Source organism: Barbatula barbatula (assembly GCF_947034865.1).
Source record: "Barbatula barbatula genome assembly, chromosome: 1".
Classification (NCBI taxonomy): Eukaryota; Metazoa; Chordata; class Actinopteri; order Cypriniformes; family Nemacheilidae; genus Barbatula; species Barbatula barbatula.
This window is the reverse complement of record NC_136766.1, coordinates 7,997,437-8,019,933: the sequence shown is the minus strand read 5'-3', so window position 1 is coordinate 8,019,933 and position 22,497 is coordinate 7,997,437. Positions and strand designations below refer to the sequence as shown.

Sequence of the window (22,497 nt, the reverse complement as noted above, 5' to 3'; positions counted from 1 at the left end):
CGTCTGTGTATAGACTCTGTGAGACACAATAGACCAGGAAGGAAGTAGATTCTCACATCCTGTTTGGGGGTAAAATGGAATAAATCAAAGCTTTGGTTTCAAGTTGAAATTAGGAATAAAGATAGGAAAAGGAATAAGGAATGCCTGTAAGGCATTTATAAAGAGATGCACAAAAAAGTGTAATGTATTGAAACCCAACATTTTCCTTTGGTGGCTTGAGAATTTTCTTATAAAGTATTGTAGTTCAGTTATTACATTTACTCATTGAATTGTTTACCCAAAAATATTTGTAGTGTGTACATTTCCCAATTAAATTGACTTTTTAATGGAACATAATGCAAAACCATTTTTGTGCAGCCCTCAAAACGTTGTGTTCCTTGAAAAGCTCAAACTCCAAGGCTTTCATATTTGGATGAACTAGCATTTCTAACATTTTAGGATGTAAGACTGGAGTTTTTTATGTAACCAAGGGCTCATACAATCTATAATTTAACTCCTGATGTCACACCAACTCAATGAGAAATGCTTTATTTAAAAAAAACATCCATGGTTGAGACAAAGGGGAACAAACCAGTTAAAATAAAGTGATGGTTCACCCCAAAACGAAAATTCTTTCATCATTTATGTGCCTTCTTGTCATTTCAACCTGTATGGCTTTCCTCTTTCGCATAACACAGAAGAAGATATTTTGAAAAATAAATTTGTGCCCTAGAAGTAAATGGGTACCGCCGTTGCTTGGTTAACAACATTCTTCAAAACATCTTAGATGTTCTGCAGAAAAAAAAAGTCATACAGGTTTGAAATAACATGAGGATTGTTTTGAACATTTTTGAGTGAACTACTTTAACCCTATATCTTGTGTTATATCAACCCATAGTTGGGTCAAATATAGAATTTTTCCTGCAGAATTCTACCTATTTAATAAAGTAATTTGCTCTTCTAAGAGAAGGAGACAGAAACGGTGATTTGCATCTGTGTTTTTAGTTGTGTGCCCATCCTGTGCTGTCGCACACATATCACAGTTCAGTCGTTAGAGTTCCTGTGCTGCTGTGTGGATGTGATAAGCCCCTCACACAAACAATGAGGCAGTATCTCCTGGCCACATTCACGCTGTGTTCATACAGCTAACTTGCATAATTGGGATTTGCAAATCCCCTGGATTCCCCACCTGGGAGGACAGATTTCTTGAAACGTGCCGAGTGCAAAAGCTGATGCATTTTCATTTCTCTCTTACGCCCTACCTCTCTTGAGAGAGACCCTGTTTAAAACAGCACGTTGTCGAAATTCCACTGCATCTTTAAACAATAGAGGTGGAGTGTGAAGGCTCTTTTTTGTTTCCTCTCATTGGTGTAGGTGTAATGAATGTTTGGCTGCACGGTGATGGAATACGCCTTTCACTCGCCTTTCTTTATTTTGAAAGATTGTACCAGTTAAATTAGCCAAAAAGCATGCAAATGATGTTTAATATGGGGTATACAGCGTTCAGTGTCACTTTAACTAGAAGTTAGTGTATACTCACTATTGGGCACTAAAGCACTAACACAGACTCATAACTGGACACAATGAGAGTCATTTAGAAGTTCATGCCTCAAAATGTTGCCCCGGTCCTGATACACTACCCGCTTTCACAGCTGTAGAAACTCTCTCTCTCTGGTCCCTGGTCCTCCACCCTCAGTAGAAGCTGCTGTATTTCCTGGACCTCTTTGTCTAAGGGAAGTACTAAAATAAGCATTGGAGTGGTTGGATACAAGCACATCTCTTTCCCACCACTTTGTTGCTCCGCTCTGAAGCAATCGTCTTTCCTGGTTGTTTTTGGCTGTAGGAGAAGAACTGTGCCATGGATAAAAGGATATCAATCTTCATCTTTTTATGTTTTCTCACATGTACAGGTAAAATAAGTTTTTCCTTATATGCAGATGCAGAAATGAAGTGTAATGTAAACAGCAGGTTTTGAGTTTGAAGACAGATTCATTAGATGAATGATGCTTCTCCAATGTAGAAGTTGCACATGGTAAATATACACATATGAAAAAAATCCATTCATAAGTTAAAACAATTCTGCATTTTTTCAGCCCATGGTTGACGCAAATATGGACAAACCCAACAGTCGGGTGTATATTAAGCTATGTTGGGTTGTTTCAACCCATATTTTGGTTTTATATGGAAATTTTCTCAATTCATTTAATCCAGCGGTTGAGTTTGTTCATATTTTACCAAACCATGGGTTGAAACAATACAGCTTTACTGTATGAAAACTATCTGAACTTAGTACAGGCAATTGTTTTAAGTCCTAGTTGGATTTAGCAAAAACTGACGAATAAATGTATATAGAAATAACATTCAACACTGTCAGAATACGGTTTAAAATTGGTGGTGCTGGGGTGGTACCCATAAAAGTCCCTTTTGTACCTTACGGGAATACATAAAATCTTTTACCTTTTTTGGGTACACTATTGTATACACAGTCCCAAGAGGAGATATGTCTATCTGTCACAGGATTTGGCTTTTGGTCTTTGATTAAATTAATCTGGCCAATGAATATACGGTAGACTATGCAGTTTCCATATGGAACACCAATAAAAATATTCCATGAAATTCTCAAAGCCACACAGAGATTTTGCAATATATTGTTGCTTGCCACAATATCATATTAATAGTGTAAAAATCACAAAGTATTTGCTTGGCCTAATAATGCCTTTTTTGTATATTTTTCATAAATGTTTAGGCAGTGATACTAATGCGACTGGGGCTGTACAACACAAAGGTAAGTTTGATCTGTGACTTGAAAAAACACATTTCCTTCCATGATTGATTCTCTATGTTAAATTCCTCAATTACTTGTCATCTGAATCATTAATTGATGCTCACAAGACCTTATTTTAAAGGGCATGTCGTTTTATTGAGCAGTTTTTGTGTCGGGGTCAGGATTCGCAAATCAACAGAGGAATGTTTTGGGATGAGTTAAATCTACAAATGGCATAGTTTGATCAATACTTCTCTATTTGTTTATGCTTCTTCAGAAGACCTTCCAAGTCCTGGTGAGTCCTGCAATTTTCACAAGTGAACAAAACAATTGAATGATTCTCATTAAAATTGGCCTTATTATACAAATATTTAAAGTTTTGAGCCAGTGATCCACAATAACACCATCTGTATGTTTTATGCAGCTCCGGGTATTGGTTTTCATAAATTTTACCAAAAACTGACATATAAAGGTATATAGAAATAGCTTTCGAAACTGTCTGAAAAGAGATTGAAAATGTTACATTTCATGTTGCTGTGGTGATACCCATAAAAGTCCCTTTTTGTACCTCACGTGCATATGTAATAAATAAATTGTTGTACCTTTTTTTAAATACAGGGGTACAAAACATGTAACTGTACCTTTGGAGGTACACAATAGGTCCTTAAGGTTTAACATTATATTATGTTCTGTATAAATGGGTATCACCCCAGTGACATAAATCAATAAATAGATAACATTTTGAACCTTTATTTCTGACATTGTACAATTATTTAAATTTCATGTTGTATCTTTAGATTTGTTTCTGTTTTGGGTAGGTACTTGTACTTAGTTGGACTTGTTTAGACTGCATGTATTTCAATTCTTAGACCTGAATCAAATCAAATATCTACTTAATATTGTTAAATAATATTGAGATACTGTTAATATCTGCCTAAAGCTATGAGCTAGGTACACTAGACATTTTACAGACACAAAATACAGATTATTTTTCCTTTTAAATGAAACTGATAGATAACCCACTAAATTAAAGGGACAATTCACCCAAAAACGAAAATGTACTCCCCCTCAGATTGTTCAAAACCTGTCAAATGTATTTGTTCTATTAAACTCAAATGAAGGTGTTTGGAAACATATCAGTAACCAAACAGTGGTGCGTATCCCACTCAACGACATAACTTGTTGGTTAACCATCATGGTACAATGTATCGTTTGAGAAACTTCCCAAAAACATAGTTACTTTGTCGCTCATCTGTAGTTTGAACCACGTTGGGTCAACAATGATGAAGTCACATAGGTGGTGGGGTAATACGGTCTTCTAATTAATCTGTTAAGAACCATTTAATGTCATATTATTAACGTACGCTGCATCTTAAAACTATTTTAGTTATCGTATTTCTGCTCTCTGTTGTTTTATTTCACAATATAATTCATTCAAAAGTATCCTCCTATGTCACTCCACCCAAGGATTCCCCAGGCTCCTAGGGCATGTAGGTACATGTGCATTCGCACTTTTAAAAAAACTACACTTGACAGGCTTAAAGATGTAAAGTTTCATTCGTATTTATTTAGAAGGATCATGTCATAATATCAAGCAATTATGCTTCTAACCACAGCTCCAGACCTGTAGTTCCGACCACACACCTTTACGATGCTGCTTGCGATTGATCGTTGGAACGATGATTTCGGCAAACACATAAATCATTGCTCTATGCTGGAATGACGGAACTTGTAACCATGTTGGCTTACGATGCTTTTAGGAAACGCACCCTCAGATCTCATCCCCCATTTTCTCCCATAGTATTTATGTTTCTACATGGCAATAAGTGGGGGATGAGATATTCTTCCAAATATCTTACGTTGTGTTCAGCAGAACACGTTTATTTATACAGATTTGGAACAACTTTAGGGTAAAAATAAAGTTGCAGCGTTTCTCCTTTTGATTTTTAATTTCTTTTAAATCTACAATATTCCAAAATTTCATTAAAGTAAAAATTAGTGGGGGGAATATAACATTATGAAAAACGTCTCGGTTACGTCTGTAACCTCCGTTCCCTGATGGACGTTGTGAGAGACTGACTCGGGTTTGATCTTGAGAACCTACCTTCTCCGAGATAATTAATTATAAAACGCCAATGGGCTTGGCGAATGGCACGCGCACGCCAGTCTCCGCCCCGTACATACGGGTATGGCGGCGGTCATTCACTCACCCTTTGTACTGAGGAACCTGAGAGGGCACTCCCGTTCACTGCAGTGATTCGGTGCAGCGTTGTGGCGTGAAGTCATGAAGACGTTGTTAGAGACTGACTGGGGATCAATCTTAAACGCCACAGCGCTTGCAACGATATCACGACCTCTAGCGGAGCGACCCTGACTGGGCTAGCGAGTCACAAGAGTGCTACCGCGAGACGTAATCTTCCAGTCATATAGTATTGGTCATACTGAGAAGCCTCTACTGACGGCCTCACAAACAGTGGCGTACGCCTCTAGTAGCGAGGAGCTGTCCGGAGCCGAACACTGGGGAAACACTGCTCTCCTCTTAGAAGAGTGTGCCGCGGGTTCTCCTCCCGGGGAGAACACCAGGACAAATTGGCGCCACTTATAAGCGTATTACCGCCTAGAGGCGGGGCTCTAGACTGTAAGACAATCTCCCGGACCGCTAACGGGCAAGCCCTCGTCCCGTCCAGGGGCCAGGCATGGAGGTTCCAGAGGCCTGCATTGGGGTGCCACAACGTGCCCTTCCCCTGTAACGAAAGGTCCTTCGTCAGGGGAATGGGTCAGGGGGGGCCGTCGTCAGATCTACCAGATCCGAGAGCCAGGTCTGGTTGGGCCATTATGGCGCCACTTACCAGAACCTGATGCCCCTTTTCCCTGACCTTGCACAGGACCTGTGCAGGGAGGCTCACTGGGGGGGAAGGCGTACTTCCGCTTGTCCCGCGGCCAGCTGTGTGCTAGGGCATCCGTGCCGAGGGGACCCTCGGCCTGGGAATACCATAGCGGGTAATGGGTGGAGTCCGGGGAGGCAACAGGTCCACCTGTGCCTGCCGAACCGCTTCCCACATGAGCTGGGCTGCACGGGGATGGAGTCGCCACTCTCCGCGCGGAGTACACTGTCGAGAGAGCGCATCGGCTGTCTGGTTCAGGTTGCCCGGAAGAAACGTGGCCCGCAGGGATTTCACCTGCTGACTCCAAAGGAGGAGGTGTTGGGCGAGTTGTGATAACTGCGGTGAGCGTATGCCGCCTTGCAATTGATGTACGCCACGGCAGTCATGCTGTCCAACCGGACTAGCACGTGTTTGTCCTGCACGAGGGGCTGGAGCCTCCTCAGTGCCAGAAGGACTGCCAGCAACTCTAGGCAGTTGAGATGCCAACGCAGTCGGGGACCCGTCCACCGATCCGATACTGCGTGCCCACTTGCACACCGCACCCCACCCTTGCAGGGAGGCGTCTGTCGTTACCACGACACGCCTCGAAACCTGTCCGAGCGGAACCCCCGCTGTCAAGTCTGACCAGGGTAAGAGAGTGTGAAGGCACTGAGGCGTTACCGCAATCCGCCTGGTGCCGGCGTGCCACGCCGTCCAGGGAACCCGACTCTGTAGCCAGTGCTGAAGCGACCGCATGTGCATCAACCCGAGAGGGATTACCCCCGTCGAGGACGCCATGTGCCCCAGGAGCCTCTGAAAGTTCTTCAGCGGCGTCGAGGGATTCTGACTGATCAACCTCAGACAGCGCAGCACTGACTGTGCACGCTCGTTGGTGAGACGTGCTGACATACGGACAGAGTCTAGTTCCATACCGAGGTAAGAGGTGCTCTGCGCGGGGGAGAGCTTGCTCTTCTCCTGGTTGACCCGGAGGCCTAGACGGTCTAGGTGCCGAAGCACAAGGTCCCTGTGCGTGCACAACACATCTCGCGAGTGTGCCAAGATAAGCCAGTCGTTGAGATAGTTTAGCACTCGCACGCCTTGCTCCCTGACAGGAGCTAAGGCAGCCTCCACTAGTTTGGAAAAAACCTGTGGAGACAGGGCCAGACCGAATGGCAGGACCCTGTACTGATACGCCCTTCCCTCGAACTCGAACCGTAGGAACGGCCGGTGTCGGGGGAGAATAGAGACTTGAAAGTACGCGTCCTTCAGGTCGATTGCCACGAACCAATCCTGGTGACGTACCGAGCCCAGGATGCCCCTCTGCGTCAGCATTCTGAACGGCAGCTTGTGCAGGTGCTTGTTCAGGCGACGCAGATCCAAAATGGGCCGCAGCCCCCCGCCCTTTTTGGGCACGATGAAGTATGGGCTGTAAAACCCGGACGACATCTCGGTTAAAGGGACGGGTTCGACCGCACCCTTCGCCAGAAGGGCGGCGACCTCCTGCCGAAGTACGGAAGCATTCTCTCCTCGAACCGAGGTGTTACAGAATGCCCCGAAACTTGGGGGGGCGCCTGGCGAATTGGATCGAGTAACCGAGACGGACTGTCCTCTCTATCCAGTGTGACGGGCTGGTGCGCTGCCAAGCGCCCAAGAACCGCGACAACGGGACCAGAGGGACAATCTGCTTCACCGTGCCGGGGGAGGCTGGTTCGGTGGCTGACAGTGCGGTCACCTCGCACAGGGGGGACCCCCCGGGAGGCTGACGGCTCTGTATGTTAACCTGCTTCAGGCGGCCTGACGAAACGTCCGGGGGAGATTGTGGTCGGCTGACCGATCCATCCAAGACACCGTCTGGACGAGAGTGCTGTGGAGGAAAACCCAGGGGAGATTTGTCTCTTTGTGAGTATGTGGGCACCGGACCCTGAAAAGGGCCCAGACTCGATGGAAACGCGGCAGGCAGCGTCCTTCTCCGATCCGGCGTGTGAAAGGCCGGGAATCGGGCCCAGTAAAATCTCCCCCTGGTTCGTCCCGTCAGGGCCGCTTTAGGACCTCTTGGCGGGCTGCTGACGGGGAACAGATGCCCTCTTCCGCGGGGGTCTACGTCTCTGGTGGGTCGTCCTCTGGAAGCCTGGAACCGGAGGGCCGCCGCGGGAGGGCAGGGCTGCTGGGAACCAGGCTGCGCCCGAGACCATGCCGACCTGTTGGCGGGCATGTTGCGGCGTGGCAGGATATGTTCGATCGCCTCAGTCTGCTTCCAGACCGCGAAGAACTCCACGGTATCACCAAGCAGCCCTGCTTGCGAGATGGGCGCATCCAGAATGTGGGCCTTCTGGGCGCCGCTCACCTGCGCAAGACTAAGCCACAGATGCCTCTCTTGGACCACCATTGTGGACATTGACCGACCCAGGGCACGTGCCGTGGCCTTCGCCGCTCGTAGCGCGAGGTCTGTGGCAGTACGCAGCTCACTCATACGAGTTGGGTCGGACTTCCCGCCATCCAAATCCTTCAGGACTTTCGCCTGAAAAACCTGGAGGACCGCCATGGCGTGGAGAGCGGAGGCGGTTCGTCCAGCAGAACTGCAAGCCTTCGACACGAGTGTCGAAGAGAGCTTACATGCTCTGGACGGGAGTCTAGGTCGAGCCCCCCAAGTGGCAGCTGTCTGCGGGCACAAGTGGCCCGCGACTGCACGCTCCACCCGGGGGACGTCAACATAGCCTCTAGCCGCCCCACCAACCAGGGAAGTCACAGCCACCGAGCCCTCCGACCTGAAACGCGGCGAAAGGGGCGCATTCCAGGACTTGGCGAGCTAGTCATGCACCTCCGGGAAGAATATTAACGGAGCGGGGCGTGGCTTTTGACCACGCCCCCGAAACCGCGCATCTAGCCGCGAGCGTTCCGGGGAGGGTGTTGTTACACCCTGCAACCCGATGCACGCGGCTGCCCGGGAAAGCATGGCCGACATCTCAGCGTCCGTCTCCTCCGGAGCTTGACTGCCTGACGACAGGAGATCAGAGGAGTCTTCCGCATCCGATGCCAGCAGGCAGCTGTCCGACGCAGCGACAGAGATAGCGTCATCATCCGTGTGCGAAGTCTTACCACTATGAGACGGCCGTCTGCCGCTCGTAGGGGACGAACCAGGTGAGCGTGAAGGGGTATAGATGGTCCGCGAGCGTGAAGCTGACAGAGCAACATCTATCGGAGTCCCTAAATCACCCCCGCCGCTCGCCAAAGCGGTCAACCTCGCCGAAACGGCAGCTGAACACGCCTGGGAAACAGACGGGGTGGTGGCAGCGCTCGAAAGAACGTAGCCAACCGTGACCGCAACACCCTGATTGCTATGTCCGCACACACGGGACATACCGCATCAGTGAAACCTGCCTCAGCATGCTTGAGCCCCAAGCAAGTGACACAGGAATCATGGCCGTCAGACTCCGGGATGAGTCTGTCGCACCCAAGGATACAGCTACGAGACATGCTCGTAGCCGGAGGGACTTACCTCTTAAGGTCTGTAGCCTTCTCCCGAAACGCCCAGGGGAAGTCCACCGAAAGGAGAAGTCCGCTGCTCCGCGTCATAAATCCAGCAGGTTTTAAAAGTTTTCTCGGAGTCGAGTATCGCGTGTAGCATCAGCAAACACACAGGTTCCGAAGAACAAAGGATGAGTGAATGACCGCCGCCATCTTCCTTTATACCCGTATGTACGGGGCGGAGACTGGCGTGCGCGTGCCATTCGCCAAGCCCATTGGCGTTTTATAATTAATTATCTCGGAAAAGGTAGGTTCTCAAGATCAAACCCCAGTCAGTCTCTCACAACGTCGAGAGACCGACTGAAGGGGAACATTTTTCTCTAATACACCCTGGTCACAATTATTGGCACCCTTTGAAATTCTTATGAGTGATATATCTCCAAAGTATTCCCATTTATATTGACATTTTTATAGCACACCGTGGCAAGAAACATGATATTGTCCCGTCATTTTTGTTGCACAGGAGAATAAATATTAGTTACACAAAGCCCAAACCCCCTTAATCATTTAACACAATGGGTAAAACCAAATAATATAGTTCTGAAGTGCAATGTGGTTCTGTTGATCTACACAAAATGGCTTTAAGAAAATAGTTTAAAGAATCAAAAAAATCTAATTTCCAACATCAGGGCAATGATCAAGTAGTTTTAATGGACTGGGGAAACAGGATGTGTGTCTATATTGTCAAGAATGTAAGTGGCCAAAGACTCTCCAAAGAGCACAGATGGAAAATTGCAGTAGTCAGTTGAAATTTGGGGTCAGAAAGCATATAATAATAATAATAATAATAATAATAAAGAAAAAATGCACCTCCATCACCACAAGTTGTTTGGGACGCTGTTCAAGAAAACAAATCATCTGCTCTCATGCAAAAACAAACTCCAACATATTGACCTGCCATACTTAAACTGGCATATAGGACTGGGTTCTACGGCCGTAAGTTTTTTGGCAGCAATTACAAAAGATAGGTTTGGTGCACACAGGGACAAAGAAAAACATGTCCACAGTTAAATTTGTTGCCAGATCTTTACTGTTGTCAACCTACTTTTATACATTTACATTTATGCATTTGGCAGACGCTTTTATCCAAAGCGATTTACAATGCATTATCCTGTACATTTATACATAGGTATCTACTTATACCCCTATGAAATCTCTGATCTGAACACCATAGAAGATGAGTTGGATGAACTGAAGAAAAGAGAGAACCAACATTTGAAGGACCTGAAATGGACTCGAATGACTTGCCATACAGTAACCTTTTGCAAAACGTTTTGAATACAAGGGTGCCAATAATTGTGATCAGGGTGTTTTGAAGAAATGTAATTGTTTTCAAATTGTTTTACTTTAATTAAATGTTGGAATTTTGTAGATTTGTTTGTATAAAACATCAAAAGGAGAAACAATGCAGATTTATTTAACAGCATTCTTCACTCATATGAATTTATATGTTTAATAACTCATATGTTTAGTTCTCACCATGGGGTCAGCTGTGGCCTGGTGGTAAGAGCGTTTGACTTGCCGGTTCTAATCTCAGTGCCCTTGAGCAAGGCACCTTACCCCTGATTGCTCTGCCGTAATGTGCCACTGTAAAAAAACTACTTGTAAGCCGCTTTGGATAAAAGCGTCTGCCAAATGAATAAATGTAAATGTAAATGTAGTTATAAGGAGCATTTCAAATAACTGTCTATAGTATTTAGAATGTATATTATAGCACATTGGATGGCAAGTTTGCCACTTATCTTCACTTTAACTCAACTATGTTAAACATCAGAAGTATAGCAAAGGGTCACAAACTCCGACAAACAGGCAGTCAAATCTGAGAGGACCGGAAACATCAACAGAAAAAGTCCCCAGAAGGGAGATGTCTATCTGTCACAGGATGCGTTTTTTCACAAGTCTTTGATTTAATTAAACTGGCCAATGAGCATACGTTAGACTATACAGTTGCCAAATTTAACACGCCAAGTGTCCTGATGAATCTGGTTCAACTAAAAATCCAACTATTAGTGAGTTTCTCCTACGATTTGTCACAAGTAAACAAAACCGTTGAATGATTGTCTTTAAAATTGGCCCAATGACACAAATATTTGAAGTTTCAATATTATATTTAGAATATGTGTAATAGTGCCAGTGATCCGGAATAACACAGTCTGTATGTTTTATCAAGCTCCTGGTACCAGTTTACCTACTACTGTATCTAGTCCTTCTCCAACCAGTGGTAAGAGTTTCTTACAATTTGTCAAAAAACATTTCCTCTTTTAAGTGTTTCTTTTTCACAAAATGTTGGTTGTGCAACTGGATTGCTTTTGGACTGCCAAAAAATGTTGCGACCATTGCACACCATAATCAGTCTACAGGATCACTTGACATTTCTTTTTCCAGTACAAAAAAGCCCTTCACAGTTCCCACAATTTAGATGTGAATGGAAACACCCATTGGTGTAGGAGGAGAGATCTAAACATCTCTTTTTTTTTACATGAGTGATGTAATGTTAGTAGACTGCAGACTGCATGCCATGGTAAGGGTGGGAGGTCACGAACACAGATGGAGCAAAAATCACGTTTGGAGTGGAAAGGAAATATCATCAGAAATGTACCCAGAAGAGAATTTAGTCTGTACATGTGCAGAGAGAGAAATATCACATCCAAGTGTGTGGGTTTCACGTTAAAGCATCGTTCTTTCATTTAGCAAGAAGATAAGGATTCTGTTGAGTCACGTTTTACTTTTAAAGTCTTTAAGTCTTTATTTTTACACAAATTGATTGCCTTGTGTATATACGTCTCTATCTGTGCTAGCAGTTGTGGCACGGTAAGAGAAGGCACTGACACAAGACAGCTGATTTAAGCAACCCCGGAGGGAGATTTATCTACAAAGTGCTCAGAATGCGTGAGTGGAGATCCCTGGGGTGCTCTGGTGCAGACAGTCTTTGTCCGTGCTCGAGTGAGTCGTGTCTAATCCGCTTGATTCTGTGAGAAGGAAAGACAGCGTTAGTCAGACCACATTCTCGACAACCTGTCCACGTTGCCGTTGGTGGCTCTGGCTCGGTGTTGTATCTTGAAGTGGAAGTCCTGGAGTGTGAGAAATCAGCCGTCACTCGTACGTTGGTGTCCTTCGCCATCCACTGTAGGGGGCATGGTCTGTGATCAGGGTGAAACTCCGGTCTAGCAGGTAGTATCGCAACTCCAGGACAGCCCACTTCACAACTAGAGCCTCTTTCTCCACCGCAGCGCATCAAGTCTCTGTGAATGTCAGCTTCCGGCTGATGTAAGACACTGGGTGTTCTTCTCCCTCCTGGACATGGGACAGGACGGCTCCCATCCCAGTGTCTGAGACGTCGGTCTGCAGAATTAAGAAATATGATATTGTCCTATCATGACTTCTTCTTGCACAGGAGAATAAATATTAGTTACACAAAGCCCAAATCCCCTTAATCATTTATCACAATGGGTATTACCAAATACAATAGGCAGCCGAAATCTGGGGCGTGTAGGACCGGCGAGATCAGTGCTTGTTTGGGTGCCTGGAACGCAGCTTCCAGCACAGTTTATCTGGCTGCCCCTGCTTGGTCAGGTCTGTCAGGGGCTGGCTATCAAAAAGAAATGGGGAACAAAGCATCGATAGTAAACCGCCAACCCTAGAAATGCCCGTACCTGTGTCTTGGTGGTTGGTAATCCAGCCATCCATTGGCCTCTACCTTCTTTGGCTGTGGCTTTATCAACCCCCGGCTGATATGGTATCCCAGGTACTTGGCTTTGGTTAATCCCAGATGGCACTTTTTTGGGTTGGTTGTGAGTCCATCACGCCGTAGCTCATTTTGCACCCTCCGGAGCCATGTCAGGTGGTCCTCCCAGCTCTCTGAGTGGATGATGTCATCGATGTAGTAATGTATTGTCATAACACATTTTGGTTAAAAAGGTTTTTGCTATCAGTGCCAATGTGTCCTTTCTAATGAAAAGCAAAAAGCCCCTAAAATATATTTAAAAAAATGGTTTGTACTGTCTGGTAACTTGTTAACTTTTTCATGCAGCTTCAGAAGCTGAAACACATTCAGATCCAGGACATGGTTCTGTTTCATATAATTGTAAGTTCTCCATACAATTGCTCACAATTTTCAATGTAATAAATGGTTCCATTAATAATTAAAAAGTATAATTTTGTGCCCCTGGAACTCTATTTACAGCTACAGATAGCACTACATCGGGATCATCATCATCTACTAGTGAGTATCTAAAAGCTGCTCTATCCTGTACAATTTTGGCTTTTTCTTCTGATAGTACACTACTTCCCAAACTTTAAATAGCATACAACACCAAACAATACACATCCTTCTGTCTACCCTTCTCTCAGCGGACTCACTTACATACACCACAATAAGACAAACTGTACTTTATTAATATAACACAAAGACTATTAACCGTTTGTAGGCAAAGCACCCTTTGATGGATAGAGAAAATAACCAGGAATCCATTGGTACATATTGTATAAAATTGAAAGATGTAAATACGAATGTGTTTACACTGCTATGATTCTTGCATTACAAAGATATTAAAATAAGCATTCCTGCTATGTAGTCACAAACTGTTAACATGCTACAAAACATTTAAAAATTACTTAATATTATAGTTGGAACTTTATTGCTCTTCATTTGAAATATGTGAGTTTCTTTAAAAAACAGATAACATAGATTTTCATTAGCTTTCTTTGTGCATTCCAAATAAATAGGCTATCAATGAAAGTTGGGTTGTTTTGATTAAGTTATAATAACTCAAATTCTCAAACTCAAAACAATAAAACACAATAAAACAACACAATGTTTGACAACACAATTAAAAAAGTAAGTAATTGAACAGTAAGATCCGGGATGGATGCATGGACTAGCATTCTCCTGTTTGTACATTAGAGGGTGCACAGGTACATTTATGCCTGTTGGATAGAAATTAACTGGTTCTGAATGTAATAAAATTACAACCAAGGTTGCATGCTGTTTGGGAACATAAAAAATGTGTTCTACATTTACATACACTACACGGTTTGTTGTACAGACATATATCCAATTCATGTACCCCATGCACATACGTTCTTTTAATTGCCCATATTTATATAATCTGCTATCTATATATTCATATATATTTTACATAATTTGCAACATATGGAATATTTCCAAATATGCTTTTGAAGTTTGATGTCTTAATACTAAATTGTTTAAATGATTTAGACATGGAGTCCACAAATACTACATCAAGTCCTGCACCAACAACGCTAACCTTTTCGGTAGAAAATCAGACCAACAGTAAGTATATTTTTGTAACATATTCTGAAAGAAATGTATATACAGTATATATTTGTTCAATTGTAAAGTTAAAGGTCTGGTTGAATGTGCAGTTTCTGCCAATCTCATATTAATCTTGAGCACCTATAGAGTAGTATTGCATACTTCGTATCTTCAAAGAATATTTAGTTTGATCATGAAAGATAGATACAGCTGTAGGATTATTTCTGGAAAAATACGACCTCTTGGGGGTGTGCAGGGGGAGAGGAACTAAATCACGAACACACAATACATCATTGCATTGATTCACAATAAGTTTGTGTTGTTTACATTATGTACCTACACGCCGATGCCAACTAGACACAGACATGTGAATAAATTTCACCTACCGCATGCAGTTCATGTCCGGGGACCGCTCCATCTATCAGTGAGAAGAGCCTCAGAAGACAGCACGTTTAACATTGTAGTCAGAATGAATGAAACAGCGTTAAATCATACCTTTAACATTGAAAAGCTGCACATATGATAATAACATACATATGTTTTTAATGAATTATAATGTACTCTCTATTGCAGCTTTAACAACTAAAGAGTTAGATGCTTCTCCCAGCAAAGACACAACTCTGTCAAAAGATTCAACAACCAGAAGCCCCACAACATCAACAAAACTCTTTACAGCAGTTCCTTCTGGTGAGCAATATGCATGCTTTCATAATCATGTTTAACTTTGTTGTATGTTTTTTATGTACAGATTTACATTTAAAAAAACCAAGTTGTGTTTTTTTAAAACCATGCACAGTTTTCAAAAAAAAATAATCACAGTACATTAACTGTACTGAATAAGACAAATACCTGAGACTTCACAGATGTACTAAACATTTTATATTCAAACATTTTGCCAATGCATTGACTGCATTTTTGTTACACACAGATTATGTATTCAATGGTTTAGGTATCCAACACACTAAAAATAACAGGAAAGCAGTAATTGAGATATTGAATATGCAGTTTCTGCCAATCTCATATTAATCTTGAGCACCTATAGAGTAGTATTGCATACTTCGTATCTTCAAAGAATATTTAGTTTGATCATGAAAGATAGATACAGCTGTAGGATTATTTCTGGAAAAATACGACCTCTTGGGGGTGTGCAGGGGGAGAGGAACTAAATCACGAACACACAATACATCATTGCATTGATTCACAATAAGTTTGTGTTGTTTACATTATGTACCTACACGCCGATGCCAACTAAACACAGACATGTGAATAAATTTCACCTACCGCATGCAGTTCATGTCCGGGGACCGCTCCATCTATCAGTGAGAAGAGCCTGAGAAGACAGCACGTTTAACATTGTAGTCAGAATGAATGAAACAGCGTTAAATCATACCTTTAACATTGAAAAGCTGCACATATGATAATAACATACATATGTTTTTAATGAATTATAATGTACTCTCTATTGCAGCTTTAACAACTAAAGAGTTAGATGCTTCTCCCAGCAAAGACACAACTCTGTCAAAAGATTCAACAACCAGAAGCCCCACAACATCAACAAAACTCTTTACAGCAGTTCCTTCTGGTGAGCAATATGCATGCTTTCATAATCATGTTTAACTTTGTTGTATGTTTTTTATGTACAGATTTACATTTGAAAACCAAGTTGTGTTTTTTTAAAACCATGCACACTTTTCAAAAAATAATCACAGTACATTAACTGTACTGAATAAGACAAATACCTGAGAATTCACAGATGTACTAAACATTTTATATTCAAACATTTTGCCAATGCATTGACTGCATTTTTGTTACACACAGATTATGTCTTCAATGGCTTAGGTATCCAAATAACAGGAAAGCAGTAATTGAGATGCGATTATTTTAAGTACTTGTGAACTGACTGATTATTACAAAGACTTTTTGTTAAAATGTGTCTGTTTTTCTATAGAAGGGTCCAGTGAAAACCACAATGTAGGGGATAAATCCAAAGCAACTTCAGGTACATTCAGTTGTATTTTTGAAAATGGTTTGGCAATAATATAATATAAAATAATTAGTTTGATAAAAATAAAACAGCTCAATTAACAGCAATTGGACAACAGCATGTGTACAGTAAATGTATTTTGCAGTGATTTACTTGTGATGAACACATCCTTACAGAAAAAACATACCTGTGGAGTTTGTTACCTGGTCTGTGTGGTCTCCTGGCATTAATCATATATTTGAAATTCAAGTGTAAAAAAGTCCAGCATCAGTCGGGTTAGTACATTAACTCTAAATAAATATGCAGTTTTTCTGTAAGCAACGAGGTGAATAATTCAGCTTTTTTCCTCCAGAGATGACAGACAATGGAACAGAAAAGTGAGTGACTATATATTTATGTTGGTTATAGAATCTGAATATTAAGATTAGGATATTATGAAGAGGTTGTACTTTAGAGCGTTGAGGTGAATGTTAATAATGCTGGTTTAATAACAGTTATTATTATATTTTGACCAAATTTAAATTTTTGGTAAAGTTAACTTTTATGCTTTTTAACTTTTTATTTAAGATTATGCCATTGAATGTCTTGTGTTTTTTTGTGTTCTCTTACGTGTTGGCACTTAGTGCTTCTTTCCAGAGGACAGACAGTAACAAAGATGGTGTTATGCTGTTAGGAGTGAGCAAGACACCAAGTGGAGAGGAAATGTGATTGGATTTGATGGTAAATGATTTGCTTCTTTATAATTGAATATATGTAACCACAGAAAACACTGTGACTGCAGACCTGCAACACCTATCAAAAGGAAGGGAGGTTTTGGATTGTGCATACATTTTTTAAGGAGTACAAATTCAACCTACGAAAACTACATTTTATCTGCTTTGATTTCATAAAATATTTTGTTAACGACAAATATCTAGTTTCAGTTGGCTTAATGTTTAACTTGCATGAAGCAAATTATTCCGAAAATATTTCTACATACGTTGAATAAATCATACGAATATTTTATTACATTCCTTTTCATAATTGCGGAAATCAGCATGATGGTTTCTCTCTGTTAGCAAGACAGTGATCTATCCTTATTTATTTTTGAATATCCAAATTGTTGTTTTTTTCCCCTCATCTGTCCACACCCTTCCCTCCACTGTGTTCCATCGCTCTCTCCATCTCTAAACACCCAGAGGAAGCCAAGGGTTTTTAATATCTCATTGTCGATGACTGGAGAGCTGGGGCTGTAGCGCTGCAATACAGTAGAAGGTGTTTCCTCCCATTTAATAAGACCAGACTGCCGGCATTGCCCTATCTCAACCCCCGTTTCCCAAATCCCACCCGTTTAAAGATCATTCTGAGATTGAAGATAAGCCCTTCAACTGAAAAACACTATCAGTTTTACCGTTCTGTGACCCCAGAGACCTGCTATGGCATAAACAAAAACAGCACAGTCAATGTGTGCTGTTTAAAGCATTTTAAATTTAGTCAACCAAATGCCCAAAGTTCCTTTGAAAAGAAAGTATGAGTTTCGGTGACTTTGACAGCTGTTGTGTCCAGATTCAGAATTTTGCTGTTGAACAACTGTTTCCTGCTTGATAATGTCTGGCATGAACCATTTAGCAATCTTTTTATACTGTATAAGCTATTATAAGTATGATCAAACGTTGCAATTTGATTGTGTAAAGCAGCCCACGTAGGCTATACAGTGCCTTGTAAAAGTATCCCATCCCCCTTCATTTTATTCACATTTTGTTATGTTGCTGCCTTATCTTAAACTACTTTAAATTGTTTTTACATTAATCTTCACTCTATGCACAATAATGATGAAAACAAAAAACAGACTTGTGACAAAACTAAAATAAGTATTCATACCCTTAACTCGGTGATTGGTTAACCTTTACAGTCTCCACTCTTTTTGGGTATGATGTGACAAGCTTTACACATCTGCATTTGGCAATTGTCAGGTTGGGTGGAGACATTTTCAGGTTTATACATAGATGTTCAGTTGGGTACAAGCTCAAGCACTAGCTGGGCCACTGAAGGACATAGAGTTGTTCATAAGCAACTCCTGCATAGCTGTGCTTAGGATATTTGACATGTTGGTGAATGAACCTTCCTAGTGTAGTGAGGGGTCGGAAGCATGTGGATCCATTTGCAGATTAACTTTTAATATTCGAGATCAGGGTCAAACAGGCAGTGATCAAACAACAGTGGCAGGAATATCAGAGGCAGAGCTTTAACAGAGACGATACCAGGCAAGAGTCAGGGCTGGCAGCAGAGCAGTCGAAGTTCCAGAGAGCAAGGTCACAAGGGCAGGCGGCAGAGAATCAGCGTAGTCAAACAATCCAGGATAATACACGGAAGGGTCACATAATATCAATGTTACCACTTAGAAATGTCAGCCGGGAAAGGACAAGACTTCGCAATGACTAAGAGTGTGAATGCTGCTTAAGTAGAGCAGATCATGGAGAACACCTGTGCAGGTGATTAGTCTCTATGCGGGGTGCATGGGAAATGTAGTCCGGGAAAGTCAATACTCAGGAGAGGGTGCCCTCCGGTGGCCATCAGAGAGAGCCACAGAGGTCTGATTCATGACACCTAGGTTCTGAATGTTCTGGGCTGGGTTTTTATGATCATATTTTTTTTGTGCCGTCAAGCTTTTCTTTTACTCTGACAAAAGCCCCTACAGCTGAAAACACCCCAACATCATGATGCTGTTTCCACCACCCTTAACTGTTTAGATGGTATTGTACAGGTGTTGAGCAGTGCCTGGTTTTCTCCTGACATGATGCATGAAACTGACATTCATCAGACAAGAGAATCTTGCTTCTGACAGTTTGAAAGATTCTTTGAAGTACATTTTTGCATATTTCAAGTTTTCATGCTTTTACCCCATTAAGGATTTAATGGAGGCCACATGCTTCAGTGAATCTTAATACAGCAAAAAAAGAAGTCTTAAAATAAAAAAATATTTAAAGTAGTTCAAGACAAGGCAGCACAGCAACATAACAAAATGTAAATAAAATGAAGAGGGATTAATACTTTTGCAAGGCAATGTATATTCACACATTAAAATGATTTAGTTTTTACTATGATATGATATGGAAACACAGACTGTGACTGGTTTACTTTAAAATGAAAAAACAGACCGGTGTAAGATTCATATTTAAAAACGATGGTAGAGGGGCCACCTTTTTACTTTTACATCACTTTTTCTCTTCTGATTCTCTTCAGGAGCTTCTGTGTTTTAATACTAAACTTTAAAGCACAGTTCTTCCCTCTAGTGGAAAGATATTGTATTACAATAACTCCGAAAGGCCTTGTTACTGTATTTTACTCTTAGGGGTCAAGTATCTTTACTTTTTTTTACTATTGTTTTTTACTTTGGAAATATTTTAATTCCATACATTAAAGAGCATAGCATATATCATACTTTTTACTGAACTACATTTGAAAAATACATGGCAATTTTTACATTAAAATTCAATATATATATATATATATATATATATATAAGCTTCATAGTGACGTAAAACTTTTCCCAAAGTAGAAATGCTCGATACATGTACTTGAGTAAAATACTCTGGTATATTTAGAGTATATAGCATGTAATATGAATTTACTATAAGCTGCACAATATGGTAAATGCATAAATGTGAATTTTTCGTTATTACAGATGCTGCTAGATAAATCACAGACAGTACTGCAAGAAAATCTGAAACAGCTTATCATTATCTATGGATTCACAAACATTGTTGTCGCTTTTAAAAATCAACAATCGATAGGCTGACCAGATGACCTCATTGGAATGAGACAGACGGGAATGGGGCACACATGGGCTATACTGTAAAAGTGAGGATAGAGGAGAAAAACCAAGGAGTATTTGTGTTTGAATAGATTGTTACAATATATTGTTTATCTTAGCAGTCATTTTCAGTGACAATAACTTAAATCTTTAGTGGAAAAGCTTAGTTAAATAAACTGCTGATTTGGTCTAACAGCTTTGCAACTTGTCACATATTTGTGCATATTTAAACTCCCCCTTCTTAATCATTCATAAGTTTAAACCAACATTGTTGATCACTAGGGTTTTATATATTTTTAGATGATTTTAGATATTCTTAGCAAATGTTAAACTTTTAGATGTTTTCCAACAAATGTTTCAACCTATTTCACTATCAAACTGTATGCAAATATATTTGTATTCTTCATATATTCAGCCAATAGTGAATTTACTTTGTACAATTTAAGATGCTGTTTAACATGTGTTGTATTAAACAAACTTCTTTTTTAATAAGTTGATGGGCTGAATTGTCAAGAGAATTAAACTCTGTTTTATTGTCATTTGACTTGTTTGTATGCACTGATATCAACCTGTAAATAAGCTTTACAAAATATGCTTTTGTATTGTCTGTGTGTGTGTGCAGATTTTCCTCTTTCACTGAGATTTTAATGCACTTTGACTATAGGTATAATTTAGGAGTCATTCAAATTATTGTGAAGAGATCATTACAGTTAAAGGCACTTAACGGGGTGGTTTACCTTATCATCGTTTATTCGCCGTTGATTATAAACAGATTTATTTCTTGTGTGGCACACAAAAGAATATAGTTTGAGATATGTCTCAGTGGTTTTGTGTTCATACTATAGAAAAGGGGTTCCCAAATTTTTCAGCCCATGCACGACCCCCAAAATAACAGTGCCAGTGACTCGAGACAAATGAAAAAAAGAAATTGTGTACACTAACCCTCTCTCCTTCTCTCAACAGGTAGTAATAGCTTTTGTTGAAACTAGTAACTTTGTATTAGCACCTATTGTACTATTGCTCTTTTATGACATATCGCTTATTGCTCCATGAACTCTTTGTAAGTCGCTTTGGAAAGAAGCGTCTGCCAAATGACTAAACGTAAATGTAATTCTCTTCACGCACATATTGAGCTCATCGGTATAGAGTAAGAGATGACGGTCCGTTTAAAGTAAATCTGAAAAGCAAAAGTACTTATATGATTTTTTTAAATGTGTGGATACATGTATTCATATCTGCATTGTGTGTGCAAACAAAGCTTTTACTTTTATGGATGCAGACTATTGTATGTCATTCCAAAGCTTTAGACTTTATCCATCAGTTTTTTTCTGAAGTATGAACTGTTTTAGACAAGAAACTAATGTGATTTAGTTGACCGATGACATCAGCTAACATGTCAGCGCCCATCATCGGACGTTTTACGATAAATTCATTACAATGGAAGGAAACAACGTCACGTTGTCCATCTTTTATACAGTCTATGATCCAAACACAGGCATAATGACAAAACAAAAGAACACATTCAAACATAACATTATTTTATGGTAATTTACTCATTACTTTACGTTATACATAAACTGTGAACTGTTACTGTAGATGGTCAAATTTCTGATGGACGTCCTATTTATGCAAACGCCAGTCTCTTTGAGGTCGATGGCCTTTCTGACTGCAGCACTTCACAGCCCTCCTACGCTGGCCTCCCTGTGTTGTCTTTGGTCGATAATAACCAATGTTTCATTTCGACAAATAAAAATATACTCAAATTAAATCTTGAAAAATAATCTGCGCGCACATGTGGAGATGTTTATCTTTATGCCATAAATGGACTTCCTGCACCAACCTAATGCGGTTGCTGATATTGTGACGTAATCACCTCAGGGGTCACGATCGAGGGAAATACAATTTTAAAGGCTGATGGCTTTTTATTTGCATGGTTTTATTTTTGACTTAACTAATATTTGTATATTTTGTTACACTTATTGGTCAAATACGCTATTTCAAATAAAAATAAATGTCTGGGAATCATCTTTCGACGCCACCCTCGCGATCCCTATTTTGAGAACCCCAATGGGCCCCATTGTTTAGCTCGACATTCTTCAATAGGTAAAATATTTTAATTTTCAAGTTTCTATAAACTTTGTTAACAGATTAAACATTACATTATTTATGAAGGCAATATTCTCTATATAAAATATTAGCGTTTTTAGTATAATCTGATGTTTATATGCTAGAGGCATGCTTTTCTGACTTGTTACAAACCTACCAAGTATCAAGCTTTTACATTAGTTAATTTTTGTCCCTTCTACCTTATAA

At 41.0% G+C, this 22,497-nt stretch overlaps 1 protein-coding gene across 3 annotated transcripts; it reads left to right on the top strand.

Moving 5' to 3' along the window:
- The first annotated feature begins 1,291 nt into the window (after positions 1 to 1,291).
- On the top strand, positions 1,292 to 22,211 carry LOC306895849 (uncharacterized protein). Of its 3 annotated transcripts, XM_079459389.1 has the most exons (14): positions 1,706 to 1,889; positions 2,726 to 2,764; positions 3,021 to 3,038; positions 11,303 to 11,353; positions 13,163 to 13,216; positions 13,316 to 13,354; positions 14,351 to 14,425; positions 14,981 to 15,094; positions 15,876 to 15,989; positions 16,356 to 16,406; positions 16,568 to 16,666; positions 16,744 to 16,768; positions 17,015 to 17,111; positions 20,056 to 22,211. In XM_079459389.1, exons 1-13 carry the CDS (start codon positions 1,838 to 1,840, stop codon positions 17,097 to 17,099), a joined length of 816 nt encoding a protein of 271 aa, XP_079315515.1. In that variant the 5' UTR covers positions 1,706 to 1,837; the 3' UTR covers positions 17,100 to 17,111; positions 20,056 to 22,211. The 3 variants fall into 3 exon arrangements, with proteins under 3 accessions (XP_079315516.1, XP_079315515.1, XP_079315517.1); XM_079459390.1 differs by lacking the exon at positions 3,021 to 3,038 and having other exon boundaries at positions 1,292 to 1,889; positions 2,726 to 2,777; XM_079459391.1 differs by lacking the exon at positions 3,021 to 3,038 and having other exon boundaries at positions 1,714 to 1,889; positions 2,726 to 2,777; positions 10,262 to 11,353.
- The last annotated feature ends 286 nt before the right edge of the window (positions 22,212 to 22,497 follow it).